We start from the raw sequence: 24992 nt of genomic DNA, 5'->3' as shown, positions 1-24992 counted from the left end.
AGAGTGTCATGTGATATAATGCATGTTTATAGAAGATTAACATTTATATTGTGTGTTAACCTTTTAAATACTAACTTTGGTACATTTTTTGTTAAATTTTGATTTTATTATTCTGAGAATCATGGAGTGGGGGCCACAGGACTTGGTTTAACCAGTCGATATGGTAGAGGAGCCAATAGAATAGGGTTCTTATTTATCTTATAGTATCGATATTGCCATTAGGTTCATAAGCTAACCACCATTTTTATTTTATTTAGCAGGTTACTGATTAAATATTGGATGTGAAAGAAATTAACAAAGTAGATGGTGAACGACTCTGCCACCATTTCAATAATTAATGAGGATCATACTGATAGCATTCCATTGTTTCTCCGCATATTCCTAGGCATTGTTATTATTGTTACCATGACAATTAGTATATGTGGCAATATGGTCGTTTGTTACTTAGTGTATCGTAAACCATCTATGCGTTCGGCAATTAATTTGTTATTAGCCCATATTGCCCTATCAGATATTTTGTTATCTGTATTAATTATGCCATTTTCATTAGTTACTTTAATAACTAGAAGATGGCTGCTGACGGAGATATTTTGTGGAATATTAGGGTTTTTACAAACTTACTTCATCAGCGTTGGAGTTCTTGTCTTGCTTGCCATTAGTGGCGACCGATATCTTATTATTGCCAAAAGAAAAGAAAAATTGAATTTAAAACGTTCTCGTAAAACCTTGTTGATAATATGGAGTCTCTGTGCTGTCGTAACATTGCCTCCACTATTTGGGTGGACCGATTATGCTTTTGAAGACGATTTTATAATGTGCGCTTTAAAAACATCTTTTAGTTTCTCCAACGTATTTTACGTTTGTTTTTTTACTATATTAACCTTCTATGTGCCTGTACTGTTAATGCTATCTGCCTTCACATTAATCGTCCATATTGTTCGTAAAAATGGGATGCGTGTTCAGCAACATCCTGGGATAGGAAACGGAAGTTTCTTATCAAATAGACATTCACCAGATTTTACAACTAATGCCAATAGATTCCAAGATCTTGAAAACTGCGTCTCAAGGAGATCAAGTGCTATTGGTATCTCCCGGCCTTCAATAAGCGTATCTAGGTCTAGTAAAGACTGTTTTCCTGCGTTTAAAAATCGTGTTCATGTTGACATGAGTTTTAAAACCAGGGCATATAAAACCATCTTTGTTTTGTCCATTGTTCTCGTGTTGTGTTGGACACCGTTTATATCTTTATGTTTATTCAGAACGTTTTCAAAAGATCCGAATTCTTTAACATTGACAATATTTCTGTGTCTTGGTTACTTGAAAAGTGCTACAAATCCAATTATTTACGCTGTTCGGATCAAAAAATTTCGAGACGCCTGTAAAGAAATAATACCCAAGAGAATATTGACTTGTTGTGAATATCGTGTACCAGAAAGACGGCTAGACCATGTATCAACTTATAGAGTTGACGAAAGGTCGTCCATTTGAAAAAACATTTTAAATATTCATTTTCATCACTCATAGATCCATCATGTATATATCTGTTTCAAATATTTTCTTTTTCTTCCACATTATAAATTAATTAAGAACTAAATCTTGAAGGTTTTTATATTTATTTCCTCAGCTAATCACAATTTTCTTTGATAATCATATCTTGTATCTCCAATTCTATGTATAAGTTTACATCATATTGACTTTATGAACATGCACTCGAATATGTTATTGTTACAGTATGTATAATTTTTCGCGACATGGCACTGGATATAAGGCAGAGAAAAAATACAAAAATAATTTACATTTCTTCATAATGTACATATAAATATATATATACATAATAGTAATTAGAGAGAATATAAAAATACCATTAAAATGATCGATAATAAATATGATTTAAAGAAAATGCTAAGACTACATCTCAATCTTACAATATGACAGACAGGCATTTCCTATCAAGTATCCTGCATATAGGTAAGAACTAGTACTGTCTCAAGATATGGGATCTATATTTAAAGGTCTATTTGCACACTCTCGCCAAATTATATGTAAATAGACAATTTTTTGTGCAAAAAGCAGGACGTGCTCTATTACTCTTTGCTAGATAAAAATTCACTTTGCTGTCATCTTCTCAATATCAAGGTATTACAAAGCTAAAATACGAAGAGTTTATAATACCTTGATTCCTTGTAGTAAGACTATAGAATAAGGCTTGGTATTTTCTTTAAGGTGTAGTATATATACAGTGATGGTGATCATTACCAGTCTTAAGTCTGTCATGGCACACCTTATGGTGGAGATATAAATATTTGAAAATTTTCAATTTGGTGCATATCATGTAGTTCATTATAGCCGAATTCAGTGTCAAATTCACTTTTTGAGATTTTAAGGTTATTAGTTGCAAACAATGTTTATCTTTTTATGATATTTTTTCCTGTAAGATTCCACGAAAAATTGTTAGTCAATTGTGTCATATTTATTTTTGCTATAAAAATCAATGTGCAATCCTTTTTTTCTTTTTGTAAATTTCTAATATCAATTTATTAAGTGCACAAATAAAATCTAATTTTTAAAAGTCTTCAACTAACTGTATAAAATAAGTGAATAGTTAGAAACAAAAAGCTTGGCTAATCTCGCCTTCAAAAAAGAGATTTAACTAATCTCAGAAACATAAAACATAAAAGGTAGATACATTCAATAATTACTGAATGAATGAGGAAATAAGTGAAATAAACAATGATGAAATGATGAACAAATGGCAAGTTGATGGGTCTTTGGCATTGGCATGATTTGTGACCTACTTAATCATGAAAAGGTGTTGAAAATGAACTTCATCTTCTTGCAGAGATTTAGGTTAGCACATAGAGAAGCACTTAATCAAAATTTGAAAATATTTTAAACCAGTCAAAAATATAAGCACAAACATTATTTTTTCCATTGGTGTTTTATTATGCCAGAATATGGATTAGCCTAACGCAGATCATCTTCACAATATCAAGCTATAACGAACTTCGTCCTTATACCTTGAATGTAACAGTCCCCTTTCTTTTATTATGGAATACAGCGATTTGATTATATTGTACGCTGGCAAATACAGTCAATAAGAGCCCTTCAAAGAAGGTCTGTAAACATAAACGTTTTAAGTTCACAAACTGTCGAGGCCTCTGATTGGCCTTCTTTGCTAGCAAACAATCCAATCAAATTACTCTAGTACTTAAGAGTACAACATACCCTGGAGCAATTGAAACCATTAACCAAATTGTATTACATTTATAATTAATACCAAACTTAATCTCTTAACTTGTGACTAGAATATACTGTGGAGTTCTTTACCAAAAAAACAATAAAATCATCAAAAAGACTAAGGCAAATTAGAGAGAAGTTGGTAAAGTAATATCAAAATATATATATATTTATTTAACACAGAGAAATCCTCGAACATTCACCAAAAACTGGTCAAAATTATGCATAAAGGCTATTTTACTCTGTCGATTGATAGTCATAGTTAATGTGGATGGTGTCAGGTTATTAAAGGCCACTAGTAAACGTTGTTTATACTGATCTTCTAACTGACTCTGTAATAATTGATTAACTAATTCTTTATATTGATCCTGTAATAATAACAATATAACATTCATTATATCAACATACAGGCATCAACATTGTCTCTTAATACTAGATAATAATTTAATGGTTTTTTACATTTAAACATATACAGTAACTAGAACTAACTGTTTCATAATTCTCAAACATTATGAGAAATTATAATATCATCACAGATGGAAGTTCAATCCAGAATAAAATCAACTTGTGCAAAAACAGTAATTCACAAGTGGTTGCCTACCAAGATACACACACTTCCCTGATAAATTTTGAGTTTATCAAAGGCGGTCACCAATCTGTGTCAAATCGTAACAAAAATCTAATTTGTACAAAAAATTTTAACATATTTTTCCTAAGTCGAGGGCAATAACTCAAAAACTGTTCATTGAAAGTTCATCAAATTTGAACTTGTCCAAGATCTCATCAATATAAATGATCACATCAAATTCAATTAAAATCAGATAAAACTGTAGTCTCTATTGTGTTCACAAACACATTTTGACGTGTTTTTCCTTAGTAAAGGACAATAACTCAGAAACCGTTCATCGAAAAATCTTCAAATTTGAACTTGACTAAGATCTCATGAATATAAATGATCACACCAAATTTAATTAAAATCAGATAGAAACTGTAGCCTCTATTGTGTTCACAAGCCAATTGTGGACGGACGGACGATGACAATATACGACCACATTATAATGTGGGCGTATAAAAACAGAGAGAAACTATTATTCTATCTCAGTAAGTAAGAATTATTTTTATTTTATTAGCTATTAACACAGCAGCAATGTTATGTTATGGAAAATCTGTTGTTCACAAAGTATTAAACCAGATTATGACAACACTTTAATGCAAATAGTTTGGCTTGAATGGTGAAAACAGAAGCACAACAATTATACAGGTCTTTTTAATGTGATGTGATGCGATCATTTCAATCTGGGTTCAAATTTCAAATGAAATAAATGGAGTTTTACGTCCTACTTTTCTGCACCATGTGGGCTAAGCCAAATTTCAAGACACCAAATCACGAGCACCAATAGATAATGTGTCTATTCAAGTGACATTGAGAACAGTAATAAAATATTATTGATCATTTGATCACTTATCTCCAAGAGTTGAATCTATTGATAAAATACTTTTTGTATCTAAATGAATAACAATTAAGCCATATTAAGTAAAAATAAATTAAGACAAGCATTTGATGTTCTAAGCTTATAAAATAAAAATATAATTATTAGTAGTTTGTACTGATAATAGTTGAAGAGTTTTTATCAATAGAAAAGAGTTTTATTGATTTTAGATGAATCCCTCCATTATAAAAGTATAAGGAAGCAATTAACACAATGTATGTGAAAAATTAAAGTAATTAGTGTTTTAGAGGTCAATAACTCAGGGTCAGAAAGTGCTAGTTAAATTGATTCTACTTCTTGTTTGTCAATATAAATAATGTTATTACATAACACAATGTTATGAAATGATAAGAGTTTTAACATAAAAATTAAAACAAATAGTGACACCTAATTCAATTTTCTCAACATTTGTATAAAGAGTTTCATCAAAATCCAATCAAAACTGTAGGGGATTTAATCATTAGACAATTTTTTGCTCCAAGTGCAGGCTTATACCTATAAAACCAAAAATCAAAGCAGTTTAATTTCCAAGATCTTATTAACATGCATATTGGACTACATTTCCAAAATTTTTGCAATATTGTCTTATTATGGTATATTGAAATAAAGGAAAAATTGATATACAGTATTAATGTCAGGTGTGTGCCAGGTTTCATCAATATCCAATCTAAAATATACTCTTTATATAAGATATACAATAAGGAAATATCATTTACCTGATGACAACATATTAAACAGAATAAAGCTGTACTGGCAGTTTCTATCAAATCCATATCAAAACTTTCTAGTAATAACATATGAAATACTATCTGAAATATTTTCAAACATTAAAGTGACAGCTTTGCCTTCTCTTTGACCAATTGTTTCTTAGTCTCAGAAATGCAATTTTTTTTTTAAACTAAGCCAATCAGTAATAGTGTTCATAGCTCACTGTCGAAATTTGAGCCTTTAAATCCATGTGTGTCCAGAATTACTCCTGTTTTCTTAAAATATTGCCATATTATATAAAACAGACACATATAGACATAGAAAGTGATTTCCTAGTTTAAGGTACATGTATTTTTAAAGAAATTATGCGATTTTTGTACATTTCTAGTACTTTTGAAGACTATTTACATATATCAAGATCCAAATCCTGCCCTGAAAATGGCCCACCTATCATGTCCCTTTAAAATAAAACAGAGATATAGTCCTTCAACCATTCGACTTATCACTTGAGAGCAATATATGACTTTTCTGTTGAATTTAAATTGCAGTTTTTGAGCAGGGCCTGATGAACGTTAGCACTATGACCCAATTAATTGTTTTATTGTAAATGTATACTCATTCTAATGAGTATCTTGAGATTTAAATAAATAATCACCTTTAGAAAATGTGACATTGCTGTATGGAGAGTTGAACCAGTAAAATTTGAGTCGAACACATGACTGGCAAGGGAGGTAATAATTTCAAGGCACATCTTTGTAATATCAGAACCAAAACTATACATATGAGTTAAGGAAAAAGCTTGAAACAAATATTTCTAATACACATATGTAGGTATATCAATTAGCTACCTGCCCTTCTTCTATGTATTTTTTTCACATCCAGTTTGGAATAATATAAAAATATTTGAAAGGATACGCTGTGAGACCATGTTCTATTGAGGTGACTAAAGATTTAAATAAATTCTCTGGTAACGTTGTAAATTTCTCTGGATGCACGTCACTTAAAAAGGTTAATAGTTTAAAATACTGTGAGCACAGTGTTGGAAACTGAAAAATATAAATGATATACTCAGAGATCATGTACATATTTGAAATGATAAAAAATACAAATTGTACCTTGCTTGTTTGATGGAAAAGAGCTCCTTTGAAATGTTTGATCTCTCTTATACGTTTAGCCTTTAATCAGGTCCTCGACAACTTTGTTGCTGATTAATATTGCATTGTAAGTTTTAGTTTAATATATCTATACTGCACATACCTTTAAAAGCTCTAATGACATGATAGGTATAACAATGTTTAAACCATACATCACAACATCTGCCCCTTCCACTTGACTATTAGACGGTGTTTCTTCAGCTTTAATATAGAATTATTTTATTATTTTCCTTTCCTGAAATAATAGTCTTACAAAAATTCCTTTTTAACACAGGGGATAAAAACTATTAAGGAATTTTCACACATTCAATTTTGAATGCTTGGGGCACACAAACAGTTTGGTTGCAGATTTTGTCTAAGACTAGAGTGTAGTCAAAGAGTTCACAAGCCAGCTATTCGCAAGGAACCAGATCATCTCCAGTCGCCAGTTTGTGATGTAATGTGTCATGTGACATAATATATATCACATGATAAAATAAAAATAGAACGACCCTGATTGGATGATGACATTATGTCTTGTCGTGAGTGTGGGCACATGAATAAAACAATCAACAAATATCAAATCGGTGTTGGCAATGCAATAATCTTGTGTGGGTGACAAAAAAACTTTTGTGTGTCTCAAGCATACCAAATCGTCATATGATAAGAAGTTTAAAACCTTTTCAAAGATGACTGTCTAAAGCCATAATAATATTGGGGTCATTCATCATAGTGAACTTTAACCTATACTGGTATAATGAAGCAGATATGTCTAAATTTACCTGGTCCAAAATCTATGAAGTCTTTAGAGAGTAAATTAGTTAATAATTCCATGACAGTTAAAATATCTCTATATTTAGTTTCTTCATCTTCACTAGCATCTACTATTCTTTTACCTACAATACAGAAAAATTTACTATATCTCTAACATTTGTTCTTATTATTATAATCATCTTTAATTTTAACATTCAGTGACAATTTAATAACATGCACCAGATTGCTGAAAAATAAACTTTAGCACTCAGCACAAATGTTAAACATTAGTGTACCAGTAATCAAAGTTACATATTTGAAAGTAATGTATATATGTAATGAATATAATATATATGTAATGAATATAATATATATATGTAATGAATATAATGTATATATGTAATGAATATAATGTATATATGTAATGAATATAATGTATATTATGTAAAAGTATATAAGTAATGTATATATGTAAAGTATATAATGTAATAATAAGATTTGAACAACATTTAGAAGCAGAGAGCAAATATATATAAAAAAAAGGGAATATATTAAGGTATAAGACACTTTGTGCTTATTAAAGAAGTGTGTTGTACCATAATATATTCCCTTGTATTTTTATTATAATACAATAATGTAAAATAATTACCTGTATTATGTTTAGAGTACATTTGTATTGCTGATAGACATAAATCATATAATTTCTTACAGTTTGACTGAAATTAAAGACATTGTTTGGTCAATTAATGAATGATTTTCCTATTTTAAGTCTTAGATTTCAAATTCAAATCACCTAAACAATCATTGATAAAAATTGATTTCAGGTGATGACTTTGCTAAATAAACAGAATTTATAAGTTCTCCAACACCTATGATATCCGAGATTTGTTCATATTCGCAGTAAAGATAAAATTCGGACAGTTAATTTCTGACAAAACTGTTTAAATTTCTCACCTCTCCTAGATAACATAAATGTCTCTGAACAACTTCTGAGTATAATTCTAATATCAATGATATAATAGATTCATAATTGTGGTAAACCTCTAAAATTAAAACAATAACTTATTAGTTACGGAAATTCAACAAAATGTTTTGGTCTTAGAAAACAATTTCTGAACATTTATAGAACAAGACTATAATACTAATTTGAACAAATTTGGACACGATTCCATGTCATAGCCCAACAAAGAAACTTATCAAATCTAATGAAGTATTAAGTTGTTAGTTTGATTTTTGTTTTTGTAGCAAAGAATTTTAGAATATACATGTACTTACCTATTAATTTAACACTTTCAGCTAAAAATGGACTTAAATATAAAAATAATCTCTCCATATTGTCCACTCGTGTACCTTGAGCAATACCTAATAATGATTCTAATAAACAACACACACTCTCTTGAACTTCTACATTATGGAAAGTTTTCACAAAGTTTTCTCCACATATTAAACCATAAAATCTTTCTTGTATAGACTGTAATATCTGGAATGAATCAATCATACACAATTATATATACCTTCATACCTTTAATAAAAAGTACAACAAAATACCCCTTATTTTATAAATGAGCGCTTTCAATCAAACATATACATTTTCAGTTCAATAGAAAATATGCATGTATGGAAGAGTTCAATTGAAAGTTAAGGGGTGTAAAGTATGCATAGATGACTATCACACAATATCCAGCTTTTTAACATATCACTTTTCATTTTCTACCTATTTGCTTTCAGAGTAAATTCTACAAATTGAAATCTAACTGAAAATACATATGATCAAGAGCAAAACATTCAAAGTCATCGTGTATATTCCATGACTTACTATTTTCCAAAACTCTTCTTTTACTGGAGGGTCTTTGAAAGCTGAGCCGGCTAGCACTAAAGCCTTCAATAACAATCTTCTAGAAATTGATGATAATAATGATAAAGGTGGTCCATTATTAGCTTCTAATCTGGCAAGATCCCATAATAAATTACATTTCACTACATAAACAGCTCTGAAATAAAAAAAGTTTTTAAAATCTGGGTACAAATTTTCTCTAAACATTGACCAGTTAATTTCACAGAATGTCAACCCTCCTCCTGCTTCTAATCAGACAATAACACACAAAAGAGCTCACATACCCCTGATATTCTTGTATTCATTTCATAAATATCTATCAGAGGTTCCAACAGAGCATTTTTTTTCAAGTGCAGCATGAGAGTGCTCTATTTATATATTCTCACCAAATCATTTCACTTCAACAAAGTTTACTTACTTTGAACCATTTTTAAGTAAGGCAACTAAAACTTTTAAAGAATCTTCTACAAGTTGTTCTTCAGAACTCCATGTAGTTATATTAGATATAATTTTCTGAATAAGGAATGCTATGACCCACTGAGCACCATCTGTATCACGACCAAACGCTGATTGTAATGCCATGCTCATCTACAAAACATGGATTGAACAAATACTGAAATCTAATATCAATTTTAGAGATATCTGAACAACCTAATATTACATTGAAAACACAATAACTTTTATTTTCATTTGATTGATATTTGGTTGAAATCTCTTAGATAGCACTCACTCAACAGACCAATGAGACAAGAACATGTTGATTTAAAAATTTTAATCCTTAAAACTAATGGTGATAATGTTAATCAGATACCCAATTTACACAGAGCAATTGCTTTCACCTTATTATGGAATGAATTTACATTGATGCCTTTTCCCAGAACAGAACAGAACCATAACAATTATCTAATATAAACTATATTATGATTTATCAGTTGTAATAATTATATCAATAGTTGTAACATTATTGTTAATGAATATGTACAGTGAACGGTTGTAATTTGTTAGCAATATGAGTACAAATACCAGACAAAGTTTTTAGTGGGTAAACATTGTGCAATGGAACCTTCTCATGCAACATATTAAATAACCTGTACACACTACTCACAGCAGGGCCATTATTATTATGACTTTGGTATCCTGTCATTATATCTGAATCAGGCTAAAAATATAAGCCAAAATACTGAATAATTATAGGTAAAAATGTTTGACCAAGGATTAAATTTGGTATTTAAAATATTGTTAAGAGGTTTCAGCCATCTTAGTTGAGTAAATACAGCACTGTGTAGTACTCTTTGGAGGTCAGTTGTATTTTCTTTTAAGTATAATCCAACAATCATTATAGTTTAACCATGTCATACGCTTGTGTTTTTGAGACATGCTATTGTAAATCAGATAAGTGCTAAATATGTGTCCTCCTCAAAAATAAAATCACCAGGAAACCTCTTTACAATCCATTTTAAAACTACAAATCACTGTCTATAATGTGCACCCCCAAATTGGCAAGCTTTGTTTAAGGTAAAAAAAAACTGCGTACTATACACGCAAATATATGGTAAATACTACAGGTGAAGGAATGTGTGAAGAAATTAAGAAGGGAATACACTCTGGTTTAATACTGGTAGAAATTATAAACTGTATGAATATATATTATTTACCTGTGAATAATAGTTCTCATCTGGTAATAAATATGATAACACCCATCGCCGTAAAAACCACATACACGTACTACCAACTTGTGGACTCACACAATCTGTCAGTTTAGCATTAACAGCTCTAGTTTCTACTTCACATAATCTAAATACAGCTGATATCAACCTACAGTGAATCACACACTTTAGATAATAGTAGATCAAATTTATTTGAATTTCGCTTTTAAAGAATAAATACAGTTACATTCTCATTCTAAGTGGGACACATGCAAAAATATAACACAATAAACAGTCTGAAACCAAATCCTGACATTGTAAACATCTATAATAGAAGAGTATAGGCAATAAACAGAAAAATATCTATAGAACTACTCTGCTACATTGCTTATATTCTTCAAAGTAAGCTAGAAAACCCCAAGATGTAAGCAAATCTATTCCTGACTAGAATTTTTGAACCCAATGCCAGAGTAAAACTAGCAGTATAATTTATGAGTACCTGACAACATTATCTGTAGATTGAGAACCAGGTATATCTTCTACTCTTTCACCGGGAGATGCTAACACTTTTAATGTTGTATGTAGATCTATAGTCTGACTAGTTGTTATAGAATATTGCATTATATTGGAGGGTATCATTGGTGTTTCTCCTTCTGCCTCTTCTGTTAGTACATGAGCTACAAAAATTACACAACAATTTAACTACTGTTCATTTCTTCAAGGAATGCAAAAGATTTTTTCTAGCAGTTATGAGTATTGTATGCGATTTGCATATATATATTCAAGACAAATGATAATTGATATAGTTGGAATATTGGTTTTAGTTTGTAATTTGAAATTGTCCAAAATAAACAATTCATTTATATAAAAGATATATGAGCGAATATATTCCAATATAAAAAAAAAGAAACATACCTGCGACTAATACTAACCAATGTAGATCTTCATGTAATATATTAAGTATTGAGGTATCAAAGGAGGCGTTGAGTGTACCGGACGTATCACGATGTTGCTGTAATCTCTGTAATTGACCATGTAATCTACTAACACGCTCTTCTAATACTCTAAAATACAACAATATCAAAATTTCATTGCTTATAATTAAATTCTCAAATTCTGTAATCATAAAATACTTGAAAGACAAAATCTTGACACTTTCACACTTTTTTTTTATAATTCTCTGTTTTAGATGCAACCCATTTTTCTTTACATGGATTTATACAAGGTTATTTTATCAGTTAACCCTCTGGAATGTCTATGATCTGCAGATATGATATCATACAGAACTATATGCAAAAGGTAACCAAAATGCTCCTGATTGATATCAACCAAGAAAGCATCTATTCAAAATTCCATAAAGAAAACCTATGTATGTAATCATAAATCATTAACATAATAAATAACCTTACTTGGCTAATAATGGTATGGAATGTTCTGGTATGATTCTAGCTAGAGCACCAATACAACATAACTGATCAGAGAACTTGTCTCTATCATCTTCATCTAATTCACCAAGTTCTTCATCATCTATACCTGAATCACTGGCATTCTGCAAGATAAATAAAATACCATAGGTTTATTGATGTAATTTTTTTAGGGTTTTGTTGTAAAACCAACATAAGGAATAGGGTCATGCTTGAAATTTCTCGTCCAACCTTCTTTAAACAATTTCAATTTTCAATCATGTACACAAATACAGAAATAACAGTCTTACAAGCCAACCTCTAAAAAGTGTATGTATCTAAAGAGTGTGTCAAAAAAACCTTGTTTATTTTGAACAGCTTGATTTTGGTGAGGCAGGCCATTGATAGGCCTTCCAGCTTTCACCAAATTATTGTTCTAAAATAAACTCTTTGTTCTACATGGGTGGAATACATAGCATGGTCTTGTCTAACATTCACTCAATGCAATGAAGAAACAAGAAACAAGAAACATGCAATGAAAAAACCATTTCATTTTACAAAAGAATTTGTTAAAATGTATATAATCTATGTAATACATCTATTCACACATTTTGAACCAACAAGACACATGACCTACCTGAGATCTTAAACCCTCGGGTGGGCTGATATGACATTGTAAATAAGAATGAAAGACTTCAGTAGCTTGAGGTTTTAATGAACCTTCAGGTAATTGATTAATCTCTAATGTTAACTGCATCCATGTTTCTAACATCTTCTCATAACCATCCATATAAATACAATCATCTTTGTGCAGCTACAGAAATATAGAATGAATTGTTTATAAATATGTGGTAAATATGAAATAAAATAGGAGTGTAATATCTCAATTTTCTGCTCTTGTGAGGTCTTACGAATTTGGACAAATGTAGAGGAAAATTCCAACAATAGCATAAGCCTACTCCTTTCTGATTTTCATGTCCCATTGAACAACTAGATGATATTTCAATGTCAGAATCAGAAAGTCAAAATATGACATATTCATCTTGAAATAGAATATATAGTGCAGTAACACTTCTTTCAGTTAACAAATTTAAAAAAAAAAAGCACCAAATATCTAGTACTGATGAGTTATGAGTAGGCTAATGGTAGAAAGTCATCGACGCAGTGTATCAAACAAAATAATGTTAACAAATCAGATATATAATATTTTTATAATAGCATCACAAATACTTACAGCTTCCTCCAAAGCAGCCAGTCTTCCCATGTGACATGTTAACCTAGTCATGTGATCAACGCAAGCCTGGAAATGTGTTTCTGGTAAAGCCATGAAGATCTTTATTGGGAACATCATGAAAATATTTTTAAAAATTGTGGCTACTCCTAAATTCTCAAAATCTTGTAATTCAATGCTGAAATACAAAAAAGTTGATCAAATTAAAAGTGCTGCTTCTATTTTCTGTTTGATGATTCATCAGCTAAAATCAGTTGAAATAGTATCATAAAATGCTTAGTTTTTTTCAAAATTACAAGAAACACTGATGTCTGACTGAAAATGCTATCACAGTGTCCTCAATACACATAAAAAGTTCATATAGTCTCTTAACAATCCAATTGATCAGCATTCTTACCTCCCAAGTAAATGAAGAAAACCATCTAAAAATGACTGTAGATATTGTTTTCTGGATTCATCGTTAGTAAATATTACACCATTTAAAGATGCCAGTTGTCCAATACATTGAATTGAATGATGGGCCATTTCAGAATTAAATCTGGCTTTTTCATGAATCTAAAATAAAAGAATGGCAATAATTATTAAAAATAATATAAAGTACTTTTTTGTGTCACATGTAAATATCAGTACATATCATGAGTTGTATCATACTTGTGAAGCATTAATTTAAACTATAGTAAGGCCAAGATATTTACAGATGTATGTAACTTTCTTGTACCACCAATTATTTTGAATAAACAAAAATCAAACAAGCTGGAATTGAAAATATGTCAGAATTTGTGGCATACTGAGAAGTTTCAATTGACTTGACTTGCACGTTTTTACTCCAATGTAACTGAATAGAACAATCAATAACTATTAACCTTGAAAAATAACTGTAATATATTTCTGTCTAATAATGTATCTCTCCAAGCTTCATTAGGTTTTAATGTAACATAATTATTAGTTTCAAATAACCCAACACGTCTTCGTAATACTAAAGGTAAGTTAAGGTCAATTATTGTTAAGTATTTGGTTATTTGTCTTGCGTAAAAAAGCATTCACATATTATAGTCAAAGGACACCATTTTGGGAAAGAACCAGACTGTTCAATGAGAATTCTTTTCATTGACATATAACAAAAGTGAAAGTGAACTCAAGATGATGTTTGGTGAAAATGATTTTGATTTCCTTCACATTGTTCTGCCTTCAAACAAGAAAAGTTATTAAAAAAGGATACATGATTTGGGTGAAAATTCCCATGATAACACCTGTTCTGTTATAGATAATACTCTATTTAATACAGCTGTAGCTTCTCTAGTTAATGGTGAGGGCTGAGCATCAATTTCATTCAATACTTGTAGACAAAATAAAAATACTTTCTTTAAATTGTTTGTCTGAAAAACAAACAGTTAATCTAAGTACTTGAAAAACGAAAATTATGATGAATGTCAATTAAAAACAGACTTTATGCAACACTGTGTTAAGGCACTAAAGTAATAATCAAATGAAATCAATAGAAAGTAATCATAAATAAACAAATAAAATAAAACTTTACCTCAAAAGCTCGTTTACACTTTGTATGAAATTCCCATGTAAAACCTGTATTACTTGTTCTACTGGAACTAGAGTATTCGTTTAATAATGATGTTAACATTGAACAGGCTACTAGTTGCTAAAAATAAAACATCATAAAAAATTTCAAATTTCAAAATAACAAATGATCAATTATTTGAGCAATTCGATCGCACAAACAATTTTTTTCCATTCAATGTCTAAAGGGATAAAATTATTTTTCCATCATACATGTCGTTCACAATTTTTTTACAATATCTGTTTTCATTCAATCACAATGTATAAAGAAGAATAAATGAAGGAATGAAAAGCGTAAGCTTACCATTGTAACATTACCACTACCAATTAAACTTGTGACATCAGTAAACATATTATCACATCCTGTACCCTTACTGTCCAATGTACCACGTTTTAATATAACAGCTACTGTTTGTAGTATCTGTTCTCGAACATAACTCTGTAAACTGTAAACAAATTAATGATATCTTAGAATAAATTAAATAAATCCAACATTTTAATCTGCTTATTAGAACATGAAATAAACGAACTCATCTTATGTTTTATGTGGCATGATAGACATTATAACTATTGAAGCATGTTTCACACCAATAATTGAGCTTCACTTCAATTTATTTATATGAAGCTCACCTGATATGTTTTGTTATGTATCTAAGTAAGAATGATCTTAATGATTCAATATCTTCCGGGCTTAATAAAGTCCATTCTCTGATAATTGCTTCTTTTAAAGTGGTCGCAGTTTGGAACAAAACATAGTCACTCTTTGTATTTTCTGAAAAATGAATAGAGAGGGTCATAATATTTTGAAGAAAAAACAATACTATACTGGTCTTTGAGTTATTAAAGTTACAAAAAATATCTTATCAAAAGAAATTCAAAAACAAGAAAAATATAGAAACATGTTATTGGAACACTGACACAATACCGGTACCTTTGATAGGACTGTTCTATAATTGTAGTCTATCTTATGTATCCCAATGAAAATTTTATAAACCATCTTACCCAATATATATCTACATGTATTATAAGGCAGCTTAGTTTTCCTGAATGCCAATATAATTGCCTCTGCTGCATGCCTTTGTTCAGATGTCACAACATTAGGTGGTGCCTGAAAAATGAAGTGTTAAAATTAAAATGGTACCGTACTCCCAATTGTTTCTTCAAGACCCGTCGATTGGCCATCCGCCACAGGTAGATGGGTCTTGTAGAACTACCTCAGTACTCCAGTTACTTACCAGCAAAAGAAGTATTAGAGACCAAATTACATACTTGTGAAATTGATACCTTAGTGAAATATCACCATAAAACTAAAACTACAAAAGCAGCACTGCAAATCCAAAATGCATAGAACCAAGGGGTTAAAAAGTTAAATATTGATTTGACAGTGCCATAGTATATTCAACCCAGAAAGTCACACACACTGCACTGTGTCTGTCTAAGTGTCTGTGTCAGAAAAAATCACATATTATATTACTTTACAGTCCTAACACTAACAGATAGTACTAAGATAGGTTTGACTACATAACAGAGTCTGAGTAAGTGATGGTGTTCTAATAAAACACTGAGAATGGGACAGTGCAGACTGTTGCTGTAATAATGTTAAGCTGAAGGTAGACATTCTGACTTGACACTGACTGACTGTCACTAGTGTCAGTGTGACTGACTCAGACTGGTCAGACGAAATTCGTGCCAATATCAGGTTGATCTAGGCATATATATGAGAATAATAATAAAGAGGACTTTCAAACACGAGGGCAGAAAGATGTTTATCATGCCAAACGTCTTAAATCAAACAATAGACATCGGACTACCATACCAAAACAATTTGAGTGGCATGCTCTAACTCTCTCATGCTTTGGTCCGCCATCATGGATTTCTGTTGTAGAGCGCCACCTGTGTATTCGTATGACATCGTTAAATACAATATATAAAGTCCGAAACTTAGGCTAAGTCTATTGGTAATATGTCTACATAAAATCATCAATAGCAATCTGTAATTTTTTAGAAAAGTCTATAAAGTCTAATTTCATATTCTTAGGGTCAAACTAACGAATTTTCTACCACAAAGTAAATAATATTAGCCACGTTCTCAGCTGAGAAATTTCGAATTAACAAGTTTCAAACGGGACTTCGAGGATAAAAGATAAATTCTATTTATAACTCTATGATCGGTGTTGATGTTTTGACTCAGGGTCTCAGGTAAAAGTTTTGCATTCATCAAGTGGCAACTCTTTTTAGAAAAACATATCTGGACCTTTATATTAGGTCATACTATGAAAGCATTACTGCAATAGGCTTATCGATAGTTAATTGTGAATAACCATGTGAAAGTCTGAACTTCTTTTTATTTACTTCTTTGACTGGGAATAGGCGGTGTTACCTCAAACAGTATGCCATGTTAAAGTCTGTGTTGATTTACATGATTTAATAATAAACATTGAATTATTCGCCTATTTTCTGGCTACTAGACAGCTTTGTGGGATTATCTGTTACTCCCCCATTGAGTTTTTAAGGCTACTGCGAATACTATATGTTTTAGTTTTGTGTATAGTTTTATTTGTTCCTATGAAATTCAGTTCCTCATGGTAAATGAAATGGGTGTGGCAAGTTGCTCCAGTTTCAGTTTTATTAAATACTTCCACCAGCCACACTAAATTTAAAGCAATGTGACATTGAACTCATCTCATTGTATCATTGATTTTCAGTTAAGAGATGCAATGAAATAACATCCTAAGAAGTAACCTATGCTGCACTAGTACCAGTATGGCAGACACTAAGCCAATGCACTTGCATCAACTTATCTAATTTGATTGCAGTTTATTTTGCTCTCTGCTGGTACTAATCCTTTATCATGGATTTATCTTGCACTGGAACTGAAAAATACAAGAGAGGGGGTAATTCAGAGAAGATAAGCTTACATCGCCCCAAGAAGTCAGTGGAATTAGAAGGGGTCATGATGGATACTATTGATTCAGGTGAAGTATTTGATTGACCTGTACAATTTGATTTCCTTTTGCATCAATTCATTCATAAAAATCAGAAAAAAAATTGACCCTCTGCATGATGCACAATTCAAAATAATGGGGTACAATTACACAAAAGAGTGTTAAGTGTTTAAATATAAGCTTATTCTCACCATTTACAAATCAGGTAACAGATGATTTCTTTTTGAATTTAGGTTTAGAAAACCCATCAACTGTACCAATATCAAGTTGTTTCACTGGTATACTTCATGATAACAGTAGTTCAGCTTTATTAGGTGAAGATTTAAATGACGACGCTTTTCAAGCTGAGGTTAGATTATTTCTTTTATCTAAATGAATATATCTACTGCCCATTGATATACTGTATAAGCTAACATCTGAGTAATGATCCGAGGGTAATGGTAATAAAAAGAGAGCAACAAAGTATATAATATTAATTCAATAAGAAGAAATAAGCCTGGATCTATGAATATAAATATAAAACACATCTTTTGTTGACCTACATACAGTTATTGACAAATAAAGATATTTTTTTGCAGGTTGCCAAAAAAACTCAAACCCACCTACTAGGGTTGCAGGAGGCAGAAATAGAAGTTATTATAGACAGATTGATGAAGAGAGAAGGAGGGAAAGATCAGGCTTTATTGCATATTGTTACACAATCACCAACAGAATTAAAGGTAACATAGAAGTGAATATGCCAACTTGAAACTTTAAGATATGAACAGAAGCTGTATGATATTTAGAAAATGGTGTCAAGATGTTAACTAAATATATAATGGACGTATTGGTGGTAAATGGCCAAACCAGACCACACTAATTGAATTTTTGTGTTTTCAGTGATTTCTCATCACATGTTAACATGTGAGCGAAAATTCTTTGGCTTAAATAAACAGAAAAAACACATAAAGCAAGTCCAATGATGCTTCTTCTTGGGATTATTGATACCATTTCATTGTTTTGATTGAAAGCTTTTTTTTATTTTAGGTTCTACTGTTCTTAAATACATTATTACATAAAGGTGCTAATCCCTCTACAGCAGATACAGAATGGAAAACACCATTACATCATGCTGTTAAACGTAATTTTAAAGGTGTCTGCAGTAAATTATTAGAGAATGATGCTTTACCTCATGTAAGGGATAGAGAAGGAAAGATGCCATTCCATATTGCCTTAGAAAATAAAAATGATAGCATTGCAGCCATGTTGTTAGTAAGCATGCCTAATTTAGTGTAAGTGTAGAATGACTTATAAAGAACTATATCAACCATAAAATAAGCCTTTAAGACATGTCAAAAAATTGTTTAATTAGATAATTTGGGAGGTCGAAATAAACTTATTCATTTTAAGTTAGAGTGAAAATCTCCAATGAAGGCTATTGACATGAATATTTATAAGATCTACATTAGTTTATACTAATATACTGGTTTAATATACTTGGAAAGGTAACCAAAGAATAACATAAGATTTGCATGAAGCATTGTCAGAGATAAATGAGATTCTACCTACACATTGCTGAAATTTGCATGTTTCTAAATAGAGTTTTTACCAAAGAAACTTTGAAATACTGTGTAACAGTTTGCACTATTCCAATTTTCAGTCAGACCAGGTGTTTTATGACTTTACTGTCAGATAAGCTGTTTATGTGTCTAAGGGCATTTCGGATAGTGACATCATAAAACACACAGTTTTGGTGGAATTTTCTTTTAATGTATGGTAAATTATCTTTACAGAATTTTTATGATAATTTCAGAGTTCGTACTCTTTATACAAGTAGTGGTTCCATGCCTTCAGAATTAAAGTTTCATGATTTACTTGATTGTGACAGTAATCTTAGTATGGAGGTATGTAATTTTTTTTTATCAATGTTTGTTTGGTATGGATCTATGTTTTTTCAATTTTTAGACATTGACATTTGCATTCTTTTTGATACCAGGGGCAGGGGCTGGGGCCTGAGAACTAGTGGGTTGATGAATTGTGTTTTTGGTTCAAGTTAAGGATACATACCTGCGAAGCCTTATAATGCTTCCTTAGAATAATTCTTAATAAGCATTGGTTTTTTTCAAAAAGTTGCATCCCTGACTCTGCAGTGCCCTATTGATACTGCACTTATGATTTCAGAAAACTGCTCTAGGAGTTTTAGACTGTATGATGGACTATATAGGTGATAGTGGAAATGTTCGGGTGTATTACCATGTATTAGAGGCTGATCTTAAAGGTCATTCACCACAACATGAAGATTTTGATGGTTCCTCTAAATCATGTCTTCAACTTATATCTAAGAATGGCTTAAAGGTAAATAATATATCTACTTAGTCTGTATTTTGTTCATTATAGTAGACCCTATGACAAATATCTATAACAGTAAAGGTTTATGATGCAAATTTTTGTGGACTAAATTCAGAAGAATAGCTTCAAATGATACAACTCAACTTAACAGTGATTGTATTTATCACAGCTGTCTTTGTCAGGTGTAATTCAGGCCAACATCTCCTTCACTGCCCTGTTATTAATCAATTGAATACTGATCTTTTATCTTACAGACTCTGGTATTTCATGATGTAGTCCGATTGTTGATTAGAAGGAAATGGAAATTATATGCAAGGTTCAGATTTCAGTAAGTCCAATTTGCCACTATGCATCAACAAGCTGTATTATGTAATTTAAGCAAATCAGCAAAAAATTAAGATGTTGAATTCTAGCCAGCTGAGAATTATCTGAAGAAATCTATCACAAGATGAAAGTCTTTCTCTAATATTGAATCAAAAAGCTCCCTATTTCATGTTGAAATATATTTTTAGATTAAACTGTGCTGTATTTTTATTGACATTGTTTGCAATGACGTTTACTGCTGTAGTAGCTGTTGATACAGTAGACCCAGCACAATATCATGGGCCATTACAAATAGCTCGAGCTGTGTTTGAAGTATGGTGGTATGTACATGCTGTCATAACATTTATACTGGAATTAAACCAAATGAGAAAGTGAGTATATTTATATTTGAAAACAAATTTTATACTTGTGTTATGTTGCCAGATATCATATTAAGATCTACTTAATTAATCTAATTAATTTCAATCAAAAATCCAACCAATGGCAGTCTTAGATCGTAAATGTACAAAATGGACCGTATAGTAAACCTGAGCTGTTTTGAGCTCCAAATTATTCAATCCCCAATCCCCATACTTTTGTTTATAATTTCACAATAATTATCAAGTTTATAACATTGACTGCTGTTCAAAAAGATATTTTTTTTTCATTGCCATAGAATCTGTCTCATTGTGCACTTCATAGCTTTACCTATCTTCATTAAGTTTCAGCAATAATTTGGTATTAATTCCATTTTATTTTCAGGCACAAATTAGACTATTGGAAGGATAAGTTTAATTGGTTAGATTGGTTATCATCTAGTTTATTAATAACTGTAGCACCACTACGATTTACTAACCATACAGAACAGTGGGCTGTTTTCTCTATAGGTTATCTATTATGGACTATTAGAATCTTTAAATATGCTGCTGTTTCAAGGTTAGTTGGCGAATGTTAGATTATTTTTTACTCTCATTTTCTCATGATCACCCTTGTGACCCTACCGTCAACCCTGATGTCATGGGTTTGTGGTTGAAATAAGCTAAAACAGAAAGGAAGAAAATCATTTCACATGATCACATGAGGCAAGATTGAGGTTAATAACAAAAATTTGAATGTTATGGAATTATTCATTATTACAGACAAACTGGTGCCTATGCTCAGATATTATGGAGAATTGTTGGTCATGATTTCCTACAGTTTCTATCTGTGTTTACTGTTATTTTGGTTGCCTTTAGTGGATCATTTGTTCTTGCTTTAAGAGGAGAAAATTCCTTACAGCTTCACTCTGAAACTAGGTGAGGTTTTTAATAACTAAATTCAGTTGCAAGTCTTCTAAACTAAGCGTTTCATGTCACTAAAGCTCAGGCCCTTAGGTATTATTAGCAGCTCATAAACACTTAGCTCAGCATCCAAAATGCATTAAGAAAAGTTTAGATATTATTATTAAATTTAAAGAAAAATAGCTTTACTAAAAATATATGAATGTTAAAAATATCATGTATGGTATTAAAGTCAGCCATCCCATTCCATGTGATACATTCTTAATTTAAACCCTAAAATTATTTTGTATTTTACAAGTTCATTCTGGGAGATCCTGTTGTCTGGTATAAGAATTTTAATCGAAGCTGAACCTGTGACAGAATATTATGGTGATAGAGGATATGGGTAAGTTTCTATTTGATCTCCACACAGAATGTTTTAGTGAAATTTAACCAATTAATATTTCTAATAAATGCTGAATCCTATTCACTACACTGAAACTGACATTCCTGACTCTTTAACTGTCATCTCAAGATTTTATAAGATCCTGGCTACAGAGAACTGCCATAGTCACTGCAACAGTTCTCTAGAACAATGAGTATCTATGTTTCTGAAAACAGAATATATAATGGATATTTGGCATCTACTTCTGATGAGTTTTCTATGGATTCATATACATTCAGCTATTTTTCTTCAGAAATTTCTATTATAAGGGGCATCATAATCCTTAACCAACATTGAGGACTATTTTGTGATTAATATGGATCACATCCTTGTCTCTATTCCTCAATGTTTAAGCCTCCTTTCTACCTTTTATCATCCATTGTTACTTTAACAATTTATTGTACGTAATAATAATGATTAATAATAATAATAATGTGTTTTCAGTGCACTAGGCTGTATACTAATGGTGATATTTCTATTTACGTGTTGTGTAGTGTTATTAAACATATTAATAGCTCAGTTGTCTGATACTTATCAACACGTTCAACGGGATGCACAGCGTGGGTTGGAGTTAAATCGAGCATGGATCATAGCACGTGTAGAGTTAAATAGTATCAGAATAGGAAAGGTTGGTTGAATCTTCAAAATATTCTTAAAAATCTTCCAATTTTGCACATGTAAAAGGAGCTCAAAATTTTGAATTTACATTTCTGTCTAAACTTTGATCATTTCTGCTATTTTCTTTTTTCAATGCTCTACCCTCTATATTTTTAAGGTGGAAATTATTCTTATACCTATTCAGTATATAAATGGAAATTATAGAATTGTATTATTAACACCATATTGTTTATCTTTTTGTAATATTTCATATTCGGAACATTTTAGGGATTTAGAGTAACCCATTACTTAGAAAGAGAAGATATAAAGAATCCACAAGAATTATTGGTAAAATGGGAAACTCCACCATTAAATGAAATGAATAAAACTATATTAGATCTACATGATGGTCTTGAATCTCATAAACTCAATCTTATTACCATTAAAAATAGAATGGCTAAACAAGAATATATTCTGACTAGAATGCAGTAAGTAGTTTGAATTTCAAGAATTTAATCATTAAGAATTGTACTGGTAACGGCAATTTCAAAAACAATGTAGCTGAGCATAGCTGAGCTTAGATGGAGTTCTTTTTACAAACTTTTACTTATAACTTTCTGATGGCGTTGAGGTTTAAGTATTGTCAAGTAATCATTAAAGCATACCTTAAGTAAATATATATCAAACATCTTCTATGCAATAATGAAGCTTCAGTTTAAGATAGAATATGATATAGAACTTCTAAGTTATGTACAGATAAATTAATTACAGTGTACTCTGTGATATCCGACATCTGAGTATTCCGACATTCTGCGTAATCCGACATCATTTTCTAGTCCCAATTGATTTCCTTCTTAGGCTAGTTAAAAAAAACTCTGCATATTCCGAATTACGACAATAATCAGTGGTCCCATCACTCAGAAAAATCTGTATAATCCGACAGATTGTAGTTTGTTAAGGCCTGTATCTAACTATCTTGTTTTAATCTATTCATAATTTTGAATTTTACATTAAAGGGAGCAGCTAGATATTTTGGTACCATTAGATAAACCTACAAAGCCTCTTCCATCTAAATTCACACTACAAGATCCAGGAGACGATGAAGGTGACAACAAAAATTAGGCCCATATTAATAATAGAGGAACAGAAGGCAAAAAGCGTAGGAATCAGAGAATGAAAATTAATATATATGTTAAGTAATACCAAGGAAGCTTTTTTCTCAACATCAAAACCTACTTCTCAGTTTTCAGTACAAACATTTTGTAGAATGAAAATCTAGCATTGGATTTATATATAATTAAAACGCAATATTATAACCTGAATAAAAGGTTAGTTTTCATAGATCTTAATTTCTATCTGATTACACAGAATTAGAAAACTTAAACATCAAGATTGGAAGACTTTTCGCTTTAAGCCATAAATTGATATCAGCATTTTCCACAGTATTGTTAAACTTAAAACTAGCATTGATACCATAAGATAAGCGGGTAAGATTCTTATCTAGTCTTGTAAGCAGAATGATTTAAATGTACATTATTTGAACACTATGTACTAAATAGTCACAAATATTTTAATATTGAAATTATTTTTTGAAGCCTATACACTTCAATTTTTATGTGTAACTAAGTTAAAATTACTTCAGCATTTTATGTTTTAAGAAATGTGTATTAGTATATTTTTCTATTGTTTGTATTTCAAACTTTTAAACCATTCAATTAGAATATTTCTAATAATATATTTTTCAATATTATAGCATTCAATCAAATATATTTTATAACTATTTTTAAATCAATCAAAATTACTTTATAATTTATAGTATTTAAAGGTAATGTGTTCAATCTGCAATGATTCATATTTTTTCATTATTTAATATAAAAGGTAATGATATACCAAAATTTGATCTTAAATGCTTCATATTTTTCTACTACTATACTATTATCGCTCCCAATTTTGTCATGTTTTGGACCAGATTTTCGGTTACTGGAATTGTTTTGCTTGTACAGAATTTTATTTATATTTTTTTCATTATATAAAGGGTAATAGTCATGGTCAATTCAATCAAATTTTTTTCATTATATTTTCTTATGTGTTTTACGATTTTTTATCAA

At 30.6% G+C, this 24992-nt stretch overlaps 3 protein-coding genes across 3 annotated transcripts; 2 read left to right on the top strand and 1 right to left on the bottom strand.

The window, feature by feature from the left end:
* Nucleotides 1-303: 303 nt before the first annotated feature.
* Nucleotides 304-1488, top strand: LOTGIDRAFT_105958 (hypothetical protein; the record flags this gene model as incomplete). Its single annotated transcript, XM_009062084.1, has 2 exons — nt 304-988; nt 1127-1488. 2 exons carry the CDS (start codon nt 304-306, stop codon nt 1486-1488), a joined length of 1047 nt encoding a protein of 348 aa, XP_009060332.1.
* Nucleotides 1489-3407: 1919 nt separating this feature from the next.
* Nucleotides 3408-16124, bottom strand: LOTGIDRAFT_106479 (hypothetical protein; the record flags this gene model as incomplete). Its single annotated transcript, XM_009062083.1, has 24 exons — nt 3408-3605; nt 5444-5536; nt 6091-6208; nt 6351-6481; nt 6693-6790; nt 7351-7464; nt 7971-8037; nt 8276-8364; nt 8597-8801; nt 9138-9312; nt 9574-9743; nt 10811-10970; nt 11301-11478; nt 11717-11865; nt 12211-12342; nt 12831-13018; nt 13439-13613; nt 13833-13990; nt 14299-14411; nt 14655-14811; nt 14973-15089; nt 15312-15453; nt 15638-15779; nt 16010-16124. Coding segments are annotated over 24 exons (3384 nt in total), but the record flags the coding sequence as incomplete, so codon positions are not given.
* Nucleotides 16125-17858: 1734 nt separating this feature from the next.
* Nucleotides 17859-24006, top strand: LOTGIDRAFT_229171 (hypothetical protein; the record flags this gene model as incomplete). The annotated part of the gene is made up of 14 exons (XM_009062082.1): nt 17859-17982; nt 18186-18301; nt 18531-18671; nt 18979-19223; nt 19745-19835; nt 20113-20286; nt 20535-20608; nt 20793-20975; nt 21346-21519; nt 21723-21878; nt 22162-22248; nt 22732-22915; nt 23173-23372; nt 23901-24006. The coding sequence occupies 14 exons, from the start codon at nt 17859-17861 to the stop codon at nt 24004-24006; spliced, it is 2055 nt and encodes a 684-aa protein (XP_009060330.1).
* Nucleotides 24007-24992: the final 986 nt, after the last annotated feature.

This window comes from Lottia gigantea, assembly GCF_000327385.1.
Source record: "Lottia gigantea unplaced genomic scaffold LOTGIsca_5, whole genome shotgun sequence".
In the NCBI taxonomy this organism is placed as follows: Eukaryota; Metazoa; Mollusca; class Gastropoda; family Lottiidae; genus Lottia; species Lottia gigantea.
The sequence above is the reverse complement of the archived record's forward strand: the minus strand, read 5'-3'. Positions and strand labels throughout refer to the sequence as shown.